The sequence below is a fragment of the Betta splendens genome, chromosome 22 (genome assembly GCF_900634795.4).
Source record: "Betta splendens chromosome 22, fBetSpl5.4, whole genome shotgun sequence".
NCBI classification, from domain to species: Eukaryota; Metazoa; Chordata; class Actinopteri; order Anabantiformes; family Osphronemidae; genus Betta; species Betta splendens.
In genome coordinates, this window is record NC_040900.2 from 10,135,263 (window position 1) to 10,153,250 (window position 17,988).

General features: G+C 45.3%; 2 protein-coding genes and 1 long non-coding RNA gene across 3 annotated transcripts; 1 reads left to right on the forward strand and 2 right to left on the reverse strand.

Annotated features, from left to right (window-relative positions):
- Positions 1-62: 62 nt before the first annotated feature.
- LOC114847961 (zona pellucida sperm-binding protein 3) lies at positions 63-2,323 on the reverse strand. The gene is made up of 8 exons (XM_029137980.3): positions 1,913-2,323; positions 1,732-1,844; positions 1,548-1,654; positions 1,287-1,461; positions 1,093-1,207; positions 926-1,005; positions 766-854; positions 63-689 (listed from the first exon to the last, which is right to left on the reverse strand). Exons 1-8 carry the CDS (start codon positions 2,321-2,323, stop codon positions 157-159), a joined length of 1,623 nt encoding a protein of 540 aa, XP_028993813.1. The 3' UTR covers positions 63-156.
- LOC121201977 (uncharacterized) lies at positions 2,257-4,402 on the forward strand. The gene is made up of 2 exons (XR_005897227.2): positions 2,257-2,396; positions 3,068-4,402. It is a non-coding gene; the product is annotated as an uncharacterized LOC121201977 (long non-coding RNA).
- Positions 4,027-12,166, reverse strand: LOC114849005 (sodium-dependent lysophosphatidylcholine symporter 1-B-like). Its single transcript, XM_029139991.3, has 14 exons — positions 11,897-12,166; positions 10,607-10,729; positions 10,030-10,154; positions 8,290-8,413; positions 8,131-8,209; positions 7,909-8,054; positions 7,741-7,831; positions 7,485-7,603; positions 7,324-7,407; positions 6,635-6,718; positions 6,237-6,349; positions 5,855-5,998; positions 5,531-5,707; positions 4,027-5,285 (listed from the first exon to the last, which is right to left on the reverse strand). The coding sequence occupies exons 1-14, from the start codon at positions 11,984-11,986 to the stop codon at positions 5,231-5,233; spliced, it is 1,554 nt and encodes a 517-aa protein (XP_028995824.1). The 5' UTR covers positions 11,987-12,166; the 3' UTR covers positions 4,027-5,230.
- Between the last annotated feature and the right edge of the window lie 5,822 nt (positions 12,167-17,988).

Genomic DNA, 17,988 nt, shown 5'->3' on the forward strand with positions numbered 1-17,988 from the left:
GTTGAGTCACTGAAGTGTTGCCATATTTTACATAGTTTAAAAAGGAAAAAAAATAGACTTGGTCTGAATTTGCAATGTTTTTTTAATTGAAATAAGTCAAAAAAAAAAAAAAGCCTTCATTATAGAATCAGAAGTCTGAGTCAGTGATGTTGAACGCTACCTCCATGTAAAATACCAGCTCTTCTCCCCTTTATCGTCATCTGGCAGATGGTGGTCGCTCTCAGACTCTCCTCTGCTCTCCTCCTTGTTCCCTCTCGTATACTCTGCTTCTTCTTCCTGCTCTTTGGAGTTGCGAGGTGCCGACTGTGCCCAGCGAAGGACCTCTTCACTGTGGAGATGAATCCCCTGCTCTGGTCTTCCCGTCGGTTCTCTGCTTTCTAGCAAGTCCCCCACTTCGAGTCCTGGGGCTTCCTCTCCAAACTCATCTGAGTCGACCCCCGTGATGTCCCACGCCTCCAGCGGAACCCCATGACTCGGGTCCGAGTCCGGTTCTGTCCATCCTCCTGGGGTGACCCGGTTCCCTTCAGCCGATTTGGATCCCCGTTCCTTTTTCCCACCATCATACTCGTCTAGGTCTGTCATTTCCCCCACATTCTCCCAACCATGCAGCTCAGTGTCATATGTGCTCGTGCTGACGTCTTCTGTCATGAAAGACTGATCAGAGACCAGCAAGCCAATGCTGGCAGAGCCTGGGTGAAAAAAAATAAAATGGGTCACCATTAAATTAAACATTTTCTTAGAATCTAAGAGGGTAAACTCTCATACCTTCAAACGTGGCTCTTCGACGTTTGGAGGTCACACACTGGGAATCGCAGCAGTCGCATATGGAGTCGTCGCCAGCGAGGGCCTTCCACCTGTTACGGCGCAAGAATGGATCCAGGTGAGAGCACCTGGATGCGAAAATGAACTCCGCTCCGAAGCTCACCTGTTCCCCGTGTACGTGCACGACTTGTGTGCGGAGTCTGGAGCGTCCGACGCGATGGATAGTTTGCAGTGAATGTTAATCTGTTGGGGGGGGGGGGGGGGGGGGGGTCAAAGGGTCAGGACGCGGTTGGATCAGTGCAAACGGAGGGGCGCACGCCTGGCGCTCACCTCTGTGTCGGGATCAGCTGTGAACTGGAAGGCCTTCAGCGAGAAGCGCAGGGTCCTGTCCGTTCGAGAGACGAACCGAGAGGCCTCTGGCTCCCGTTTGCTGTCTCTCATGCAGCTGTTGACGACAGGTTGACAGGGACACCAGCCACATCCACGTGGTTAATACAGGCTCTACATTGTTATAGTCTACTTACCCCATGTTGTCTATGATTGTATATTTTAAGGGGGGCTTCGCGTCGATAGATGGTGCAGCATAGCAGCTACTGACGTACAGTTTTCTTCTTTTGGGCAGGTGGGAAGCAGAAATTTGGAAATTCACCATCTTTCCGAGCTGGTAGACCTGGGATTTGGCCGATTGGCTCCATGAATCTAGGAGGAGTGCATCATCATCATCATCATCATCATCATGTATTCCATGGTAAACAGGTTGAAATGAGTGTTTTAAAGTGACTCACCATCCATTATGGTGATTTGGAAGTCGCTGGGACGCCCTTTCAGTCTTTTACGCAGAACAGCAGGTTGCCAGGTTGGTTTCACAGCGAGCTGGTACACGTGATGGTCCCTGGACAAGTGCCGGGGTTGTAATTAAAGGGGCCTTTATAGGCAAAACGTTCAAAATGGGCAAGAGAACAGTTTAACCTCGGATAACGGCATTCGATGTCCACGTCGACCCTGCGCGTCGCGCCCGGAGACCTCCTCCGCGAGGACTCGTAGTGGAGCACGAGCTTGTAGACCAGGTAACCGTGAGGCCGCTGGCGCGAGGAAATCTGGCGTTAAACCGCAGCCCGGCGTCGACCGCGCGCATAGAGAGCCCGCTTACCTCACGCACGGCGCCGCACGCCGTCAGCGGGTAAGTGAAGAGCAGGTCCCCGTACGGGCGCAGGACCCCGTTGCTCCTGCAGCCGCCGCCCAGTCTCAGCTCGTCCGCGTGCGCGCCGAGGCCGTAGAAGGACGGCTTGACGCGCACGACGAAGTCCGACACGGAGCAGGTGACGGAGACGTCCGGGAGGTACGCGAAGTCGGACTGGAGCCTCGCTTCGGATGCGGACGCCGTGGACGCTGAAGCCCGACCGTCCGTCGCCGACACTTTGGTTAATTTGGACGTGGGAGCGATCAGCTGGAGATGCGTTCTCCTTCCGGCAAACTGCGGTGCACGCGTGTCCGCTGCGCAGCTCAGGCCGAGGGCTAAAACACTCCACAACAGATAAAGCTTTTGCCAATGTGTTTTCATTGCAACGGACCGACGTCAGACGCGTTTTCCTTTTGAACCTGCGCGTGAAGCCGCCGCTCCGCCGCGGCTGGAGGTAATTAAGGGCCAATCAAGCGCCCGCTGTCCAACAGGAGGCACGTTTTTAGCCGCATGTCGTCATAATGTTTAATATGGAAATAGAAAAACGATTAATTAGTAAGGCTCAGCTGAAACAAACCCGGTCTAACGACATACCGTTCATTTTAGCTATTCAAAAAAATCAACAATATCACTACGGGATTTTTAATTCCTTGTCAATTACAGTATTAAATCACACAATTTAGGTTAAACTGCTGTCATTCTAAACTCAATACTTGAAAGGTGTAGTTTTTAATATTTTATGAAACTATGTAAGTCGCTTTCATTCAAGTCAATTGTGGAGAAAACTAGCACTTGAAGATTTAAAAAATCCATTAAAAAATCCCAAAAACAAAACCACAATTCTCATGACAGACTATACTATGGCATATTTTCAACACATACTATGGCCTATTTTTGGCACATACTATTAATATCATATGTGGCACAATTCTGATTCTATTGCATATTTTTCCACACTATGGCACAATTTTGATGGCATGCTCCACTGCGGCCTGCTTGCAACACAAAATATACTAAGACACAGTTTTAACGACATGGCAAATATTTAACGGCATAATATATTATGGCACAATTCTAATAACATATTTGATGACATACGTTACTATGGCTCACCTTCCTGCTCAGGAGCCTTTGGATCCACTGGACCCTTTGGAGGAGGTGGGAGAGGAGGATGCTCCCCAAGCATCTTGGACGATTCCTCTGGTTCACTGCATCAGACAGTGGAGACAGTGGAGGCTGACCCACCACCAGTGTAGGAAGGAGTGGTACCACAGATCCTTGATATCCACTGCTGTGCAACTTCATCCTGTGCATTTTACAGTACTACATATATGTGTGAGCTGCAGATCTGTTACATGTTTACATGTTTGTTACATGTTTAACAAATGTTAAATATGCAGAAAATTATGTCCTATTTGTGAGACGTTGAGTTGTTTTTTTCATTCTGCACATTTTGCCCATTTCTTGTTTTTGCATCCTGGTATTTTTTTGTGGCTTATTTTTAAAAAAAAGTTTGTCTTATCGAAAGTTATCTATGTTATGGGCCTTTTTTCATCACATACTATGCTATGGCACAATATTGACAACATTCTTTTAACAACACAACATTCTAAAGACGAACATATGGCATAATTTTCAACACAGACTATGGCATATTTTTTTCAAGACACACTATACTGGTGTAATTTTGACGACATACTGTGCCATGATATATTATGGTTCAGTTCTGATAAAATATCATAGTACAGTGTATTTTTAATGGCATACACCAAATACAATGGTGTATTTTTCAACACATACTATATCATGGCACAATTCTGACTATTATATATACACACACACTATCTGGTATATTTTCAATGGCATACTTTACTATGGTATATTTTTAAATGACACTTTATTGTGATAAATTAATTCATAATAATTTAGCGGTTTCCACTGAACCCTTGAAAAATGTATCATTATTATAGTTATACATAATACACAGTATAAAGAGAAAAAAAACTTTATATAAATATTGAAGGTCACTTAAATAAATATAACTGTAGTAATTAATTTTACAAAGTCAAGTAAATTCACTTAAATTATTTGATCATCTTTATTTAACATATTTACAATACATTACAATTGTGTAATGCTTAGAAAAACATATTTACAATTTAAACATACTACAGAATACAAACACCAAAGAGAATTCATTCAATTTAGTGCAATTTTTGACCTTAAAATGAAGACTTTGCACTTCAGTTGTCTTTTCAAAACCTTTGTAACCTTTGTGACAAACAGGGGTGTAATAGGCGGTTCAATGCTGTAGTCAAAAACTGGGATTAATGCCTCCTGTTTGAATCCTCAGTCTACAGAGTCTCACAATACTGCAAAGGCATGGATGTCAAGTCCTTCACACAGGATGTACAGTAGATGGTAATAAATTAAACGTGCTTTCATTAAAAAAAAAAAAAACACATGCACACGCAATCCCTTAGTTTAAATAAATATAGTTAAATAAAGCTGTTTTCTTCCATTCAGAAGTGAACACACATGAAACAACCTCATCCTGGAGTTTGCCATAATGCCAGAAAAGCCTCAATATTGCAGCACGAAAAAAAATCTCTTGCAGCAACTGTTTTCACTTTCCTGAAAGATTCAAGTTTTTCCTTTATGATTGTATAGAAAATAACAATTAAAGAAAACCCTAAATTCGCAGGACAGCTTCGTACGGCTTTGGTTACGAAAAAGGGACGATGAAGTTTGTAAACCAGAACATAGTCACATTCCACAATCCCACAAATCAAAAGCTGTGTCCCAGTTCTCACCGTTTTTAAAGGAGGGCTTGTAGCAAAGGGTAAAACTAGACAAGTCCGTAAACTTTGGGCTGTAACATTCCAAATCTTTGGGGAGAAGTTTGGTTGGAAAGAAATAAAAAAAAACATTGGTTCAATGTCAGAAGAATTAGAGCTGTAGCTGTAAAATACAAATCTGAACCTAAAGAAAAATGTTGAGAGAAGTGCACTGAGGAGTATATAGTGCATGGTTCTCAATAATAATTGAGTTGGGACACAGCTGAAGATAAAAAGAAAATAGAAACGTTTGAATCAAGTCATACAAAAACAGAGGCACTGGCTGGTCACTAGGGGGTGACGTAAACCTGCAGTCTCCACTGGAGTGAACTTAACATGATAGTGTTTGCGCTGGTGGTTTGTGGTCCATCGTGGGTTATTCCAGGGAGCAGTTCCTCCCAGCCAGTGCAAACAGATGAAGCAGCCGCGGTGGTCGGCTCATCCTTGATCGCTACACGCTGCTCCCCAGAGCGGAGGTCTCCGATTCGGAGTCTGCTTCTGAATCCCTGTTTGCCAAAAAGAGCAGGAGAACACAGTAGTCACACTCAGGCACAAGCTTCTGGTGTGCGTGCATGTGAATAATATGTGCAAACAACAAAGTCTGAACTATGCTTAATTACATAGTTTCCCAGGGACATGAAGAACTGAATTTGTTTACTGTGGTCATGCACCACAATGAATTGCCATCTAAAATAAATTGGTTATTCTTTTGAATCGCTATGAAATGTTTGTGTTTTCACTCCTCACTCACAGGATTTTCTGCAGTAACTCCTGGTTGTTTTGCCTCGTGTCTTCATCAATAGGGTAGGTCCTCAGTATCAGCAGTCCCACGGCAATGAGACACACGGGCACGGGGGAGACCAGCACGTTGAGGGTCAAGCTGACCGTCGCGGGTTGCGAGCAGCTCCCAGTCACGTAACCGGCAAATCTGCAGAAACATGCAGGCACGGGAGGAAAAGTTGAGCCGAGGTTGGCCGGACTGAAGGATTATGCGATTAATCACATGAGTGAGCAACAATAGAGCACAACTGTACATGTGTCTGATGTTAATTGAAAAAAAGATTGCAGAACTCACTTCAAACTGAGCGTAGAGATACCCAGAGATATCCCAGAGGCAAACTTGATGAAGAACACATAGAAGGAGTAGAACAGGGCTTCGTGACCATGTACGTCTGGGTTCTTGACTTTGAAGTCATCCACTGCGTCAGGAAGCATTGACCTGTAATGTGAAGAAGGCAAAACATAGTTTAGTGTGTGATCATAAGACAAACTTATACATAGACACTTTTTCATAAATCATTAACATGTAATGATTAGCATAGTATGTGAAGAAATCATCACATTAATCTATTTTTTTACCCAGATCTATCTATGCTAGCCAATAATAATAATAATAATAATAATAATAATAATAATAATAACAACAACAACAACGATGGAATCACTTTTGCTCCTACCAGGGCATGAGGAACGCTGCTGCTACGCTCCCACCTGCTGCCACGGCAACCAAGTATGAGATGATCAGGTGGCTCTCAATGCAGACAATGAGGATCATGAAGGGCACTGCCCACTACAGAAACAGACAGAAGCTGAAAGTCATTCTAGACAAAAATACCTGGACTGGAGCAATTAGTCCAATGACAGCAAGTTACCAGGCAACAATTGTATCAACTAGTAATTGTTCACGTCAGTTCAAGCTCAAACATTCCCTAGGTCCCATTTCTAATAAGAAAGGTTCTCCATCATTTCTCATTGTATATACAAGGCACATATAAAGTTCTAGTCTAACTGACTGACAACAAGTTAGGATTAATCTAAGAACAATAAATCAGTAATAAGATATAGGGTTACTAACCGAAATGCCGACATATACTGCAGTCTTTTTCCCAAACCTGGACAAGAACCACTGCCAAAATGGAATCGTTAGAGTCCCAGACAACTGGAAGGAAAACATGGCAGAATTATCAGAGAGATGCACACAGACTCATTATATTCATACAATGACTCATATTCATTATTCCCCATTAACCTATATGTACAATGAATAACTTCTAGCGCACATGCTCCATAACTGCAGCACCCCTGGTTCTCTCCTTCCGTTCTCTACGTCACACCTTCAATCTGTCCTCACATTTTCTGTCTGTCGCTGCTCCAATTCTGAACAGGTTGAACAGATTTGAACAGATTTGAACAGACTTAACAGGGGCGACAACCTTTGACCCCTATTCTACGCTACGCCAATCTTCAAATGACGACACAGGCAAACAATACACTGAAGCAGAAAACCAGCGAGCGGAAGAAGGCAAAGCCAACGGTGGCAGTTACCATTGTGAAAGCGAGGCGTCGCCCTGGTAACAAAAGCTCCACTGTTTGACTGTCTCCGTGATCCGCTCCCACACTGAGCGAGTTTGCAACAGTGACACATGTTCCCAGGAGACCAGCATCCTGAAACTCTGCACCCCCTCCCATGAAGAAAGGCTCCACTCCACCCACACCAGGAGCCAGGATCATATCCAGGAAGAGCAGGCAGGTAGAAACACTCACCATGATGACCAGGAGGATGTTGTGAAAGTGCTTCCTGTGGCCGAGAGAGTAGGTAATGAACAGGGCAAAGTTTCCCTCCAGCAGCTGTAACGAAACCAGAGTCATCGTTAAACATCACTGTCATCTGAGCTATAAACGCTCTCAGAGAAATGCTACGTTACCATGAAGGCCAGAGACGTGAAGAGGAAACCGATGACCAGTTTGGCGTAGGGGCCGTGCCTCAGCACCATCATCAGGCCCTGGAGGAAGCTCAGGGGATCAGAGTTCTTCCTTCTCGTATCTAGAAGGACAAAAGGAGGAGACGAGCACAAAGGGGAGACATTTGAGCTTTGAGAGAAACCGTGGTATTTCCTGCAGAGACAAATGAAAAGGCGACGCGTTTCCCACGGTTTCACACAGATGAGGCATTAAATTCACCTCGTCGCTCCTTCACGCCGAAGAACAAGACGACAGCGCAGGCCACGTAGATGATGCAGATGACGCCTGATGCGATCAGGTAAGATTGTTTCTGAGGGCAGAGAGGACTGGCGTCATTGTGGGCACATGTTATTCAAGGCCTCGTGTAAAAGACCCCACAGCGCTCACCGTCTCCTCCAGCGACACACCGCCGGCGCTGACGTTGGACGCGTTCCCGCTCTCGGGAGCGTCCTCGGGGCAGTCCGAGCTGCCGCCTACGATCTGGCCCTGGATGGCTGTGCCGAGCACCGTGCCCATCACCTCCACCATCATCCCTGGGGACAACACAACACACCGTCAGTGGCGAGGCGACGGCAGAGCGCTGCGAACGCGTGGGGGGCGGGGACGTACGATAGGCGGTGGCCGAGTCCCTCTCCTTCTGATTGCTGCTGATGAACATGGTGAGGGCCGAATACGGCACGTGGAAACACTGGAGAGGCAGACGCGTGGTTAGTGGGGGAGCGGGGAACCGGATCAGAGCATCGGGCTGCGTTAGCGGCAGCTACTGACCGTCTGCATCGACTGGAAGAGGCAGTAGAAGACGAGGTACCAGACGACCTTCCCCTGCTCGAACGGAGGGACGTACCAGATGAGGAAGTACGTGAGGACTGCGAACGGGGTGGAGAAGAGGATCCTGGGAAGACGGTACAACGCAGGAAATAAATCAGTGGGAAGAAGAAACAAATCATCCACTTCCATATGTTCTTTCTACAGTAGCACCCCCCCTTCATTTTCACTCCACATGCTGCTATGTAAATAATCCCACTAATCCGCCTTGTTGGAGCTTGTGTGTGTGTGTGTGTGTGTGTGTGTGTGTTGGGCTCAGTCGAGGCTACATAAGGAGACACTGAAGGCTGCCCCTCTCCGGTTCAAATCACTCTTGCCCCTGATTAGCCAACACGCTTTCTTCAGCTGACCTCAGCTCAGTCTGAGTAGCTGCAGGTTTCTAACTATGTTAAGTAAAAAAAACCTGAGGGAATAAGTATGCATGGAGAATTAACCCCCCCCCCCCGGTCTTGCCCTCTGACATGGTGTGAGGGAATTGGGGTAATGGCAGCTAATTTGTCTGAGCACAGAGGCCAAGTCATGACCGCTTCACACGAACATAGCCCATTTTAACACAGAGCACAGAGCACGTTAAAGGGCTGCTCCGCAAAGGAAATGACCTTCAGCCAAAAATCAGTTTTATTTTTGCCAAACTAGTTCTTCTATCTAAAAATAAACATTTTTAAAAAGGTTTAATTCTAGTTATTGTCGGTCACTTTGCTACTTCTTCTTCTTGTGTTTCGGTTTTTGACAGTTTGAAACGCTACACAACCCAGAAGGTCACGTACTCAACACTGACCTATTATTTCTAGCAGGCGTGACTCAATGTAACCTCTCTGCCTCAGCAGAAACCCCCACCTTCGCTCCACAAATGAAACAGACACACCCCTACTAGAAGAGGCTCATGGTGTGTTGTGGGTTGGACCAATCACAGCGCTCAGCGCGTCACTCCTCCCTCCCCCCCACCAGCCAGACCGCACGCATGCAGCTCTGACTCAAATCCACATGGAGCACCAGACATTACCCTCATAAAAGAGAAACCCAGGAAATGCCTGTACTCTTTCTTTTTTTTTTTTTTTAACTTTTAGGGGACCAGACATTCTCATAGCAGTCCTTAGCATCACGTATCAATGGGATTCGCTTGATGAAAACATCCAGACCTGCATGCATGTTAAAAAAAAAAAAAGAATGTCAAGGTCGTCAGTTTTAAACAGGCTTCCGGAGTTAGAGGAGCGATTAGCATTGTGCAGTCATATCCTCTAAGTCGTACGCCCTTGGCGAGGTCATTTTAGGCTCTGAAGCATATATCAAACTAACAATTGAGAGTTACCTTGGGGGGGGGGGGGGGGGTGTCTGGGTGATTACCTTTATTCCAATATAAAAGCATAACTATGCTGACGAACAGTGAATCACAAATGTTCTCTCAGGGTGTGTCACCAGGGTTGCACACGTTACACACACACTGCTTCAAACATCACTTGTTCTTCCATGGTAGTCTGTTCAACCTTGTTGCCATGGTTACTGCTAATAGCGTACGAGCAGCATACACGCTGGTACATTTGCCTCCCCACGCGCTTTTTTTAAAATATTTCCTTTTAAGGAAATGGTGTGATCATTTAATTTTCTCCTTCATAATAATAATAATAATAATAATAATAATAATAATAATAATAATCGCGTGCAGCTGTGAGTCTGGGGACCTACCAGGGCATCATGCGGCCCATTCTGGTCCATCTGCTCCTGCTCACGAGGAAACCCACTGTTGGGTCCGTGACGGCATCCCAGGCCCGGCCCACGAACAGGATGATGGAGGCATAGAAGGGATCCAGCTGTTGAGAAGAAGCCAGACTCAAAAACCCAAAACACAGACGATGCCAAACTCTGCCTCGCGCCGTCCAGCTGGATGGACGTTTACAGTTCAAGAGAGCAGTGAGCTGAAGGAGACTCCCGCTGTTTGTTGGTGAACAGAGTCACATTCAAAGTCACGGCCTTTGTCTCAGCCATTCAGCTTAACGGCTTCCATTCATGCTCATCTGAAGAAAGTCTAATTCGCTAATCGAATCAAAGCGAAGCTGTAGGACTCCTGTTTAACGCGCTTCACTGGTCACTGGTGACAGTGAAGCTGACACGAGGCCCAGATGAGCCAGTACAGTAACTGACCTAGTGTGTGTGTAGTTACAGGAAACTGTAAAGATAAGGAAGAGAGTTTATGGTTTATGGGTGAACTGGAAAAGCCGTTAAGGCAGATTGATCTCATCTGTTGGAGGCGTTCTTTAATCACCTGAGCCACGTCCAGCAGGTAGATCTGGAGGAAGAATCCCAGAGCGCTGCCTGTGATCTGGTAGGGAGCTCCTCCGATGGCATAGCAGATCTTACTCCACACAGACAGGCGGCTTCTCTGCACCTTGGGCCCGAACACAAGACAGAGGAGGTGTTTAACACAATTAGTTCAGCACTGTGTGACCTAATGAACATCAGGTGATGTTGGGAGTGGGGAGCTGTGATCAATACAGCTCCCACAGCCCTCACCTCAGTACCCGCGTACTGAGGCGAGGGTGACGCACCGCAGTCAGAGAGTGGCGTGAAACTGTGAGGTTACTGCAGTTCACACGCACGTGCCTGCATCACCGAGGCCCCGGTGCAGCTATTGGCTCCAGCAATAGGATGTTGGAGGCAGCGTGACATTCCATGCTCAGCAGCCGCCCGGTCCAGCCACAGCCAATCACTGGCGACTGTCTGATGACGTCAGCGCAGGTGCGCTCTGCACATCCTGATTCACTCCTGCCACAGGGAGCCACGCAGCATCTCTTCGGGAACCAGGAGTGCACAACGCCCCCACGCACACCCTCCTCCCCCCCTCCCTCACCAGGCACCAGCTCTTAGTGACAGTGTGATTTCAAACTGGAAGAATCTCCGTAAAATCTAAGCAGCTTCAAAAAGGAGGGATTTCTTTCATTTTCTATTACAAAAACTGCTCAGGGGTATTTGAAAAATGCCGACATGTATCACATTCTAGGAACTTCAGTCAGTCCCAGGTGATTTTCGGAAATCGCCAAAGAGGGAAATTACACAGATCATGTGTGAAGCGAGGCTACTCAATTCAGATGATTCTAAAAACCCGCTCAGGGCTGAAGGAGAACCGATCCGAGTGGACCGTTCCCGTCGCTTGACGCGCGTCAGTCGCCGACTTCAAACCCAAAGACACGCGTCCGCTGTGGAGCCGTAGCTCCACGTCACGCTCCCGCACATCTGTTCGCCTGCCACATTTCGCGCAGCGGCCGCGCAGTTTGAACTCAAATCGTCCCGGTGCTGGGTGTAATTAACACCGGTACCGTTTTTAAACCGGTGCGCCAAGCTCACAAATAGCCGCCTAGGGGTGGATGGACCTCTGGCGGAGAGTGGAGCCGGGTGAAATTTCCTGCCCCGGGGAGAAGTCACAGAAGCGTCTCAGTTTGAACGGAAGCAACGGTCGCACTTTACCATTTGCGCCTTTTTACGCACGGGAGTAAAACACACGCCGCATCACGCAAACATCGCCGCAAATGATACACGAAACTCACACGAGACCTACCTCTGCTCTCCTCTTTTCTTTATTTAAGCTGATAGGTTTGACTGTCAGCAGAGTCGCCGCGTACGGCTCGGCGCCTTCACCTCGGGCCATCGTGGGTTCGGGAGACGTTAAAGTGGCGAGATTGTGCTCACGGGCGTCGTGGCGTGTTTCTAGTGACAGAAGAAACGCCTCGTCGTAGCGCAACAGCGGCTCCTTCTCCCTCGGTGCTCCGGCTGGGTCTAATCAAGCCTCCCGCAGAGCTCCGGCGACTCATTCATTTTACTACGCCGCCCACGTCACGCCGTGACGCGCACATCGCCTGTTCACTGACCGGCGCCGGCTTCACATGCTTCAGGAAAATCTGCCTCCACCCCCTGCGCCCTGATATACGTACCCGTTATTATTATTGATTCCCGTTGGTAAAATACATCTAATTCATTCAATGCCATTTTCACGGTGCTAAAACACAACAGCCTTAAAGTGGTCATCGTTTATACGTTAAAAATGACAAATGGCCAACAATGAGTCACTGAACGCAGCACGAAAAACGCAACACGAAGTCACAGATTTAACTTTTACTTCTCGATTGTGGCAATTTCTACATTTAGACCACTTTTATTTAGACCAAAGCAGAAATGCGGCGTGTAATTAAAGAAACATGACACTAATTCAAATTAAGCTATAAACCAAACTAGAAAATAAACAATCCTGAACACAACCAATGCCGCCTGCGTCCTTGGAGCCGCCTGTCCTCTAGAGTGAGTTTACCTCCTCACTGGTAGATGCCTTCCTGCCTTTGCTCCATCTGCCAAAGTACTCACTTTGGCTCCTTGGTGGTGACCTCATGTACAATCACACTGCATCACGACATCAAAGTTTATTCATCATCAGAAAACTCTGCTGTCAGACATTAACTGTGCTTGTGGCTCTCAGACCTGCCAGATGTAGAATGGGATCAGAGCCATTCGCTACCACACTCCTCTCCTGTGGAACCAGATCTCGCTTCAGGTTCAGCAGACGCTCCCTCTGTTTGTCAGACCAAGCTTCAAACTTAGTCGCATTGTTGCATACAAGGACAAGGACAGAAGCCTTTCATAGTTAATTGCATTGACTACATTCCAACACCACAACCTGATCTTACTTTTACCCCTTTAATGCTAAGGCACATTATTTGTATGTGGTTTTATTTATTTTATTTGCCCATAAACTTACATTCCTGTAATAAACAGACATTTCCTATTTATCCCTGTCTACTTTCGGTTTTATGACCTCCCCCTCTTCCTCATTTCCATGTCTAACACACACTCTATTGATTTTTTTGCAAATACACACAAGCACAACAGTGGTGCCGAAAGTCAACTTGCCCTTTTCTTCTTCCGTCCTACAATCAACACAGTCACATCAGAAGGTCAGTGGAGGTGAGCGTATGCGTTACTGTACAAAGAGGAACAAAAGCATAACTTGTAATTTAAGGACAAGGAGACAAATCCATACCACTTCTTTAAACACGTGATTCCATGTTATACTTAGGACTGATTTTGCACAGACATCATTCTTTGGAGACTGAGTTTCATGGTTTTCACGAGGCCCAGAATGAAACAAAGCCTTCATGGACGGCTACAGTAGGTGCAAACTGAGGAATTTAGCAGGTCTTGTGACATACAATAACATAAAACATCTTAATCTCTGTATAAGTAGGAACAGCTTTGCTACTTGTATTTTCATAATTAGATCTCATAATTTGAATTCCTTAAACCCTGAGTTTGAAAACAATTAAAAGTTTTAGAAAAGCACAAATCAAGAACTTTTCCTCCAAAAGAGGCTCCGCCAGGCCTCTTTATTTTCTTCATTTTATTTTATTTTTTTAAATGGTTGGAACAGGGATTTTTCATGGTGTGTAGACTACACACCACAACTCCTCTTGAAAAAATGAAATAAATAAAAAACAAAACTATAAACTGTATTATATTTGCAATAAATCTGCTTTGGCCTTGCTGTTTTTTCACTCTCCTCCTTAGTGAACTTTATTAAATACTGACTAATCTTCTGTTTAATATGAGTGTAGACCAGCCTGATTGATCTCAGTGTAAACGTGTAGACCACTAGGTCTGTAAAACGCAGACATGAAATATGGATTGTCCCAAAGTTCTGCTCTTCTGGAAGAGTAAATGAAACATAGTGAGGCTTTCAGCGGTCACTTAAGGTAGAGACGTGCACCTGTTTAAAATATGTTGACTGGCAGTGACTGGTGGCGTAAGAACCCTGATGGCGCCACCTGGTGGACTTTAATGTAACATCACAAAAATATAAAAGGAAAAAGTTCTTGCTAAAAGAGATGCATCTTTAAGCAAAGTGCTTTGCGAGGGGCTGAGCTTGGCGTCCTGCCTTCAGCACGCGGGTACTGAGGCGAGGGTGACGCACCGCAGTCAGAGAGTGGCGTGAAACTGTGAGGTTACTGCAGTTGACACGCACGTGCCTGCATCACCGAGGCCCCGGTGCAGCTATTGGCTCCAGCAATAGGATGTTGGAGGCAGCGTGACATTCCATGCTCAGCAGCCGCCCGGTCCAGCCACAGCCAATCACTGGCGACTGTCTGATGACGTCAGCGCAGGTGCGCTCTGCACATCCTGATTCACTCCTGCCACAGGGAGCCACGCAGCATCTCTTCGGGAAACCCGCTCAGGGCTGAAGGAGAACCGACCCAAGTGGACCCAGAGTCGTTCCCATCTCTTGACGCGCGTCAGTCGCCGAATTCAAACCCAAAGAAATCCGCTGTGAGGCTGTAGCCTGGTGGACTTAAATGTAAAATCACAAAAATCTAAAAGGATGACGTAAAGTAAACCGTTAAGGTTCAGTGCTGTTTTCTGTTGAGTTTGCAGTGTCTTTGCTTGTCTTTGTGGATATGTATTTTATTATTCAGTATTTAAAAATATCTGTAATGGTTTTAGGTCCTTCCTGAAAGCCTAATTGTAATAAACTATGTTATATCAAGCGTAATGCAGCATTCATTTAAAATACTTCTATTGATGTGTTTAATTAAAATGGTATAAAAATTAGAACCAGGCCAACCAGTTATATTTAAATAGTCTTAACTACATAAAACATCTGTAATGGCAATAACTTCATGACTAATGACGCTAAAGGCTTTCTCATAACAAACCACTGTTACATGTAGCAATCAGCAGGTGGCAGCATAACGCAGTTAATGTGTGCAGGCATCACAGATTGAATGAGTACAGTTGTTACAGCACTTCTCATGAAGTATTCCCTGGTTTGAGCGTGTATGTTGTAGAACCATGCTCTGTGCTTGATCTGAGGTCTGATTGACCTACAAGTAGCAGCGTGAAACCAATCATCGTTATTTTCTGCAGTAAAACTAATCATGAGGTCAGATTTTAATCTGTGATTTACCGCTAGGTTCAGGTCAGGAACTGCAATAACAGCCAATGATCAACGCAGCACCGTGCAGAGGAGGAAATGGAAAGTGATTAAATCAGTGGTAAATGTCAGAGGTATCGCTAGAAACAGAGTTTTTGCTATGTAAAGTGTGTCGGCAGGTAGCGCCGGCACCCTGCTGAGCTCACTGTCATGGTATTTTGGAGGGAGGTGGTGGGGGGTCAGACTGTGATGTGTTACACCCCAGGGGAGCAATAACACTTCTGTGAATTATTTATGTTTTCCTTCTCATCTGCATGGCTTTTCCTTTAGCACCGCTTGACTGGTCCCAGCTTTAAACCTGCTACAGATTCTACTTTTTTCAATAGGAGGAGAAAATTGGAGAGAGAGAGAGAAAGAGAGAGAGAGGAGGGGCGGGCAGTGTCACGGAGGTCGTGGGGAAAATAGAAAGAGGTATAGCACATAAGGACAAGACAGTCCCCCCCAAACTATACAAATGGCAGCAGTGCATTGTGTGTGATGTCCTCCAGGCTGCTGTGTGGGTGTTGTAGACTACACGAGGACTCTGTTGAGGTCGGTCCCAACCCCCGCGCCTCCTCTTTTCTCTTTCGTGCCCCCCTCTCCGATATGCTGCTTTGACAATAAAGGACAATTGCGGGTACTTGAAATTAAGCTGGGAGATGACTTGGGGAGCGGGCTATTGTTGGCATTAAGCATTGTTACCCCCCCCACAATGAGCCCGCTGAGCAAAAGAGCTCCCGGCTCTAATGAAGGCACAGAAGAGAGAGGTAGAGGAAGACATGCGAACTTTATTGCACCGCTTTTCCTCTTTCTTCTGTTTGGCAGGGATGAAATGTTCCCAACATAGCAGACTGAGGGTTAGTCCACTATGTAATTACACAAGATCTAAAGGCTGTGATCACTGCTTTGTGGATTAAAAACTCTCTGGGGAAGGATGTTCACTTATTTTGGATTCGGAATAAAATCATCCACTTTCCAGGGGCATCACAAAGTTTTACATACATTGTCATTAAAGGATTTCTCCATTCAACCATAAACTCACTCACACAACATCCTCTTCGTGCTCACACATCTTCATGGACCTCCTCTACAGAGAACACAGCGAACGCATGTATAAAATAAAGAGTGTAACATCGCGTGCAATTAGTTTTTATAAATGTTCAGCTTTGCAACCCTGTCTGGAAAATAACAGGGTGTGCCACTGCACCAGAACACGATTTTATTTAAATTGAGGGTTTATCTCTGGAGAACTGGGACGACATCATTCTTATGCAAGTCTTGGCTAAGACATCCCCAGAACTGTCAGTCAGGTTCAAGGTTTTAACTTTAAAGGGTTTAAATAGAACATGTCCACGGTGTTTTCTTTAAGTGAGACTGGTTCCTGATTAAGAATTGATTACAGTCTCATTGATTGATTGATTGATTGCCTTTAATTGCACATGTAGTAGAACTGTTGAGGCCTGGGGCATATGTTTGACAACAGATGTCCAGCACTAATAACTTGTCCTGAGTCCTGAGTATGAGATGCTGCAGGTTTTGCCTTGTTCCAATGAACAACACGCTGCCTAATGAAGGAGAAGATGCGAACGCTCTGCATAAACCCGATCGATACAAAGGATGAGGTAAAGGGCAAGGACGCCGTATGATATTGACCTGGCGTTGTTTGGTCGGGAGACACGGGTGAACTTTGACCTCGTGCTCGGAAGCGTGTCCGTGCCAGACAATATGCAGAAAGCTGGTGTCTCTCAAACATTAATTTAGCCGTTTCAGACTTTATGGCTCATTGACTTCATAAACTTGTTCGCTGCTGGAGAGGCTTTCTCCAACGGTGAAGAGGGTTACTCACTTCACTCGAGTAGCTGAAACTCTGAAAATGCTCCGTTTAGCAGGCTTCTTTGGCTCTTTTGTGTAAAAAAGCAGGTACTTGTGTTGCGGCTCCGCCCGGCGCTGTGCTCTGGAGTCTAGGTGCTACACATGGAAATGAAGGACTGTGTGCGCCGAATGCCCATTGTAATTACAACAACGAAATTGTAATTACAAATTACAAAGAGCAGCACTACTTCAAGTTTTTACACCAAAGCAATCTAATTCCATGACGTCGCTTGAGTCAAACGCAAAATCCAGAAACTTTATCTGCTGAAATGGGATTTGGTTTGAGTTTAACAGGATTAAGTGGCGATTAATTAAACTAAATGTCTGAGAGTGCTTTATCTCAATATCAGGATGATGACGCAGAGATGCAGCAATGATGAAATCAATGCTTAGTTTGTCATAAATTGATTAAAATGAAAAATAATAGAGTAAAACTTGAAGATTACGTTGATAAACTATCTCAGAATTATAGTATTATGTATTATTGCAGCTTCACTTCACAATTGCTTCTATTTTAGTTATCTGTCAATCTTTTGTGGAAATACTTTGATCTTTAAAACATCAAAGGAAAGTAAAGACACTGGATATTATTTCCTAATACGAGACCAAAACTTGTTTCTATTACATTGTTATGTTTGATTATTTCAATTAACTGACATAATAAAATCATAATATCACATGGCTACGAGTGATGATGATATGATATGATTGACAATATTACCGCTGGAACAGCTCACAATGAACCAGTGAGCATGTGGGCTAAAACAAATTTAACACATCATCATGTGGGACAAAAATAAAAATGAGCTTGAGTTTGTTGCAGC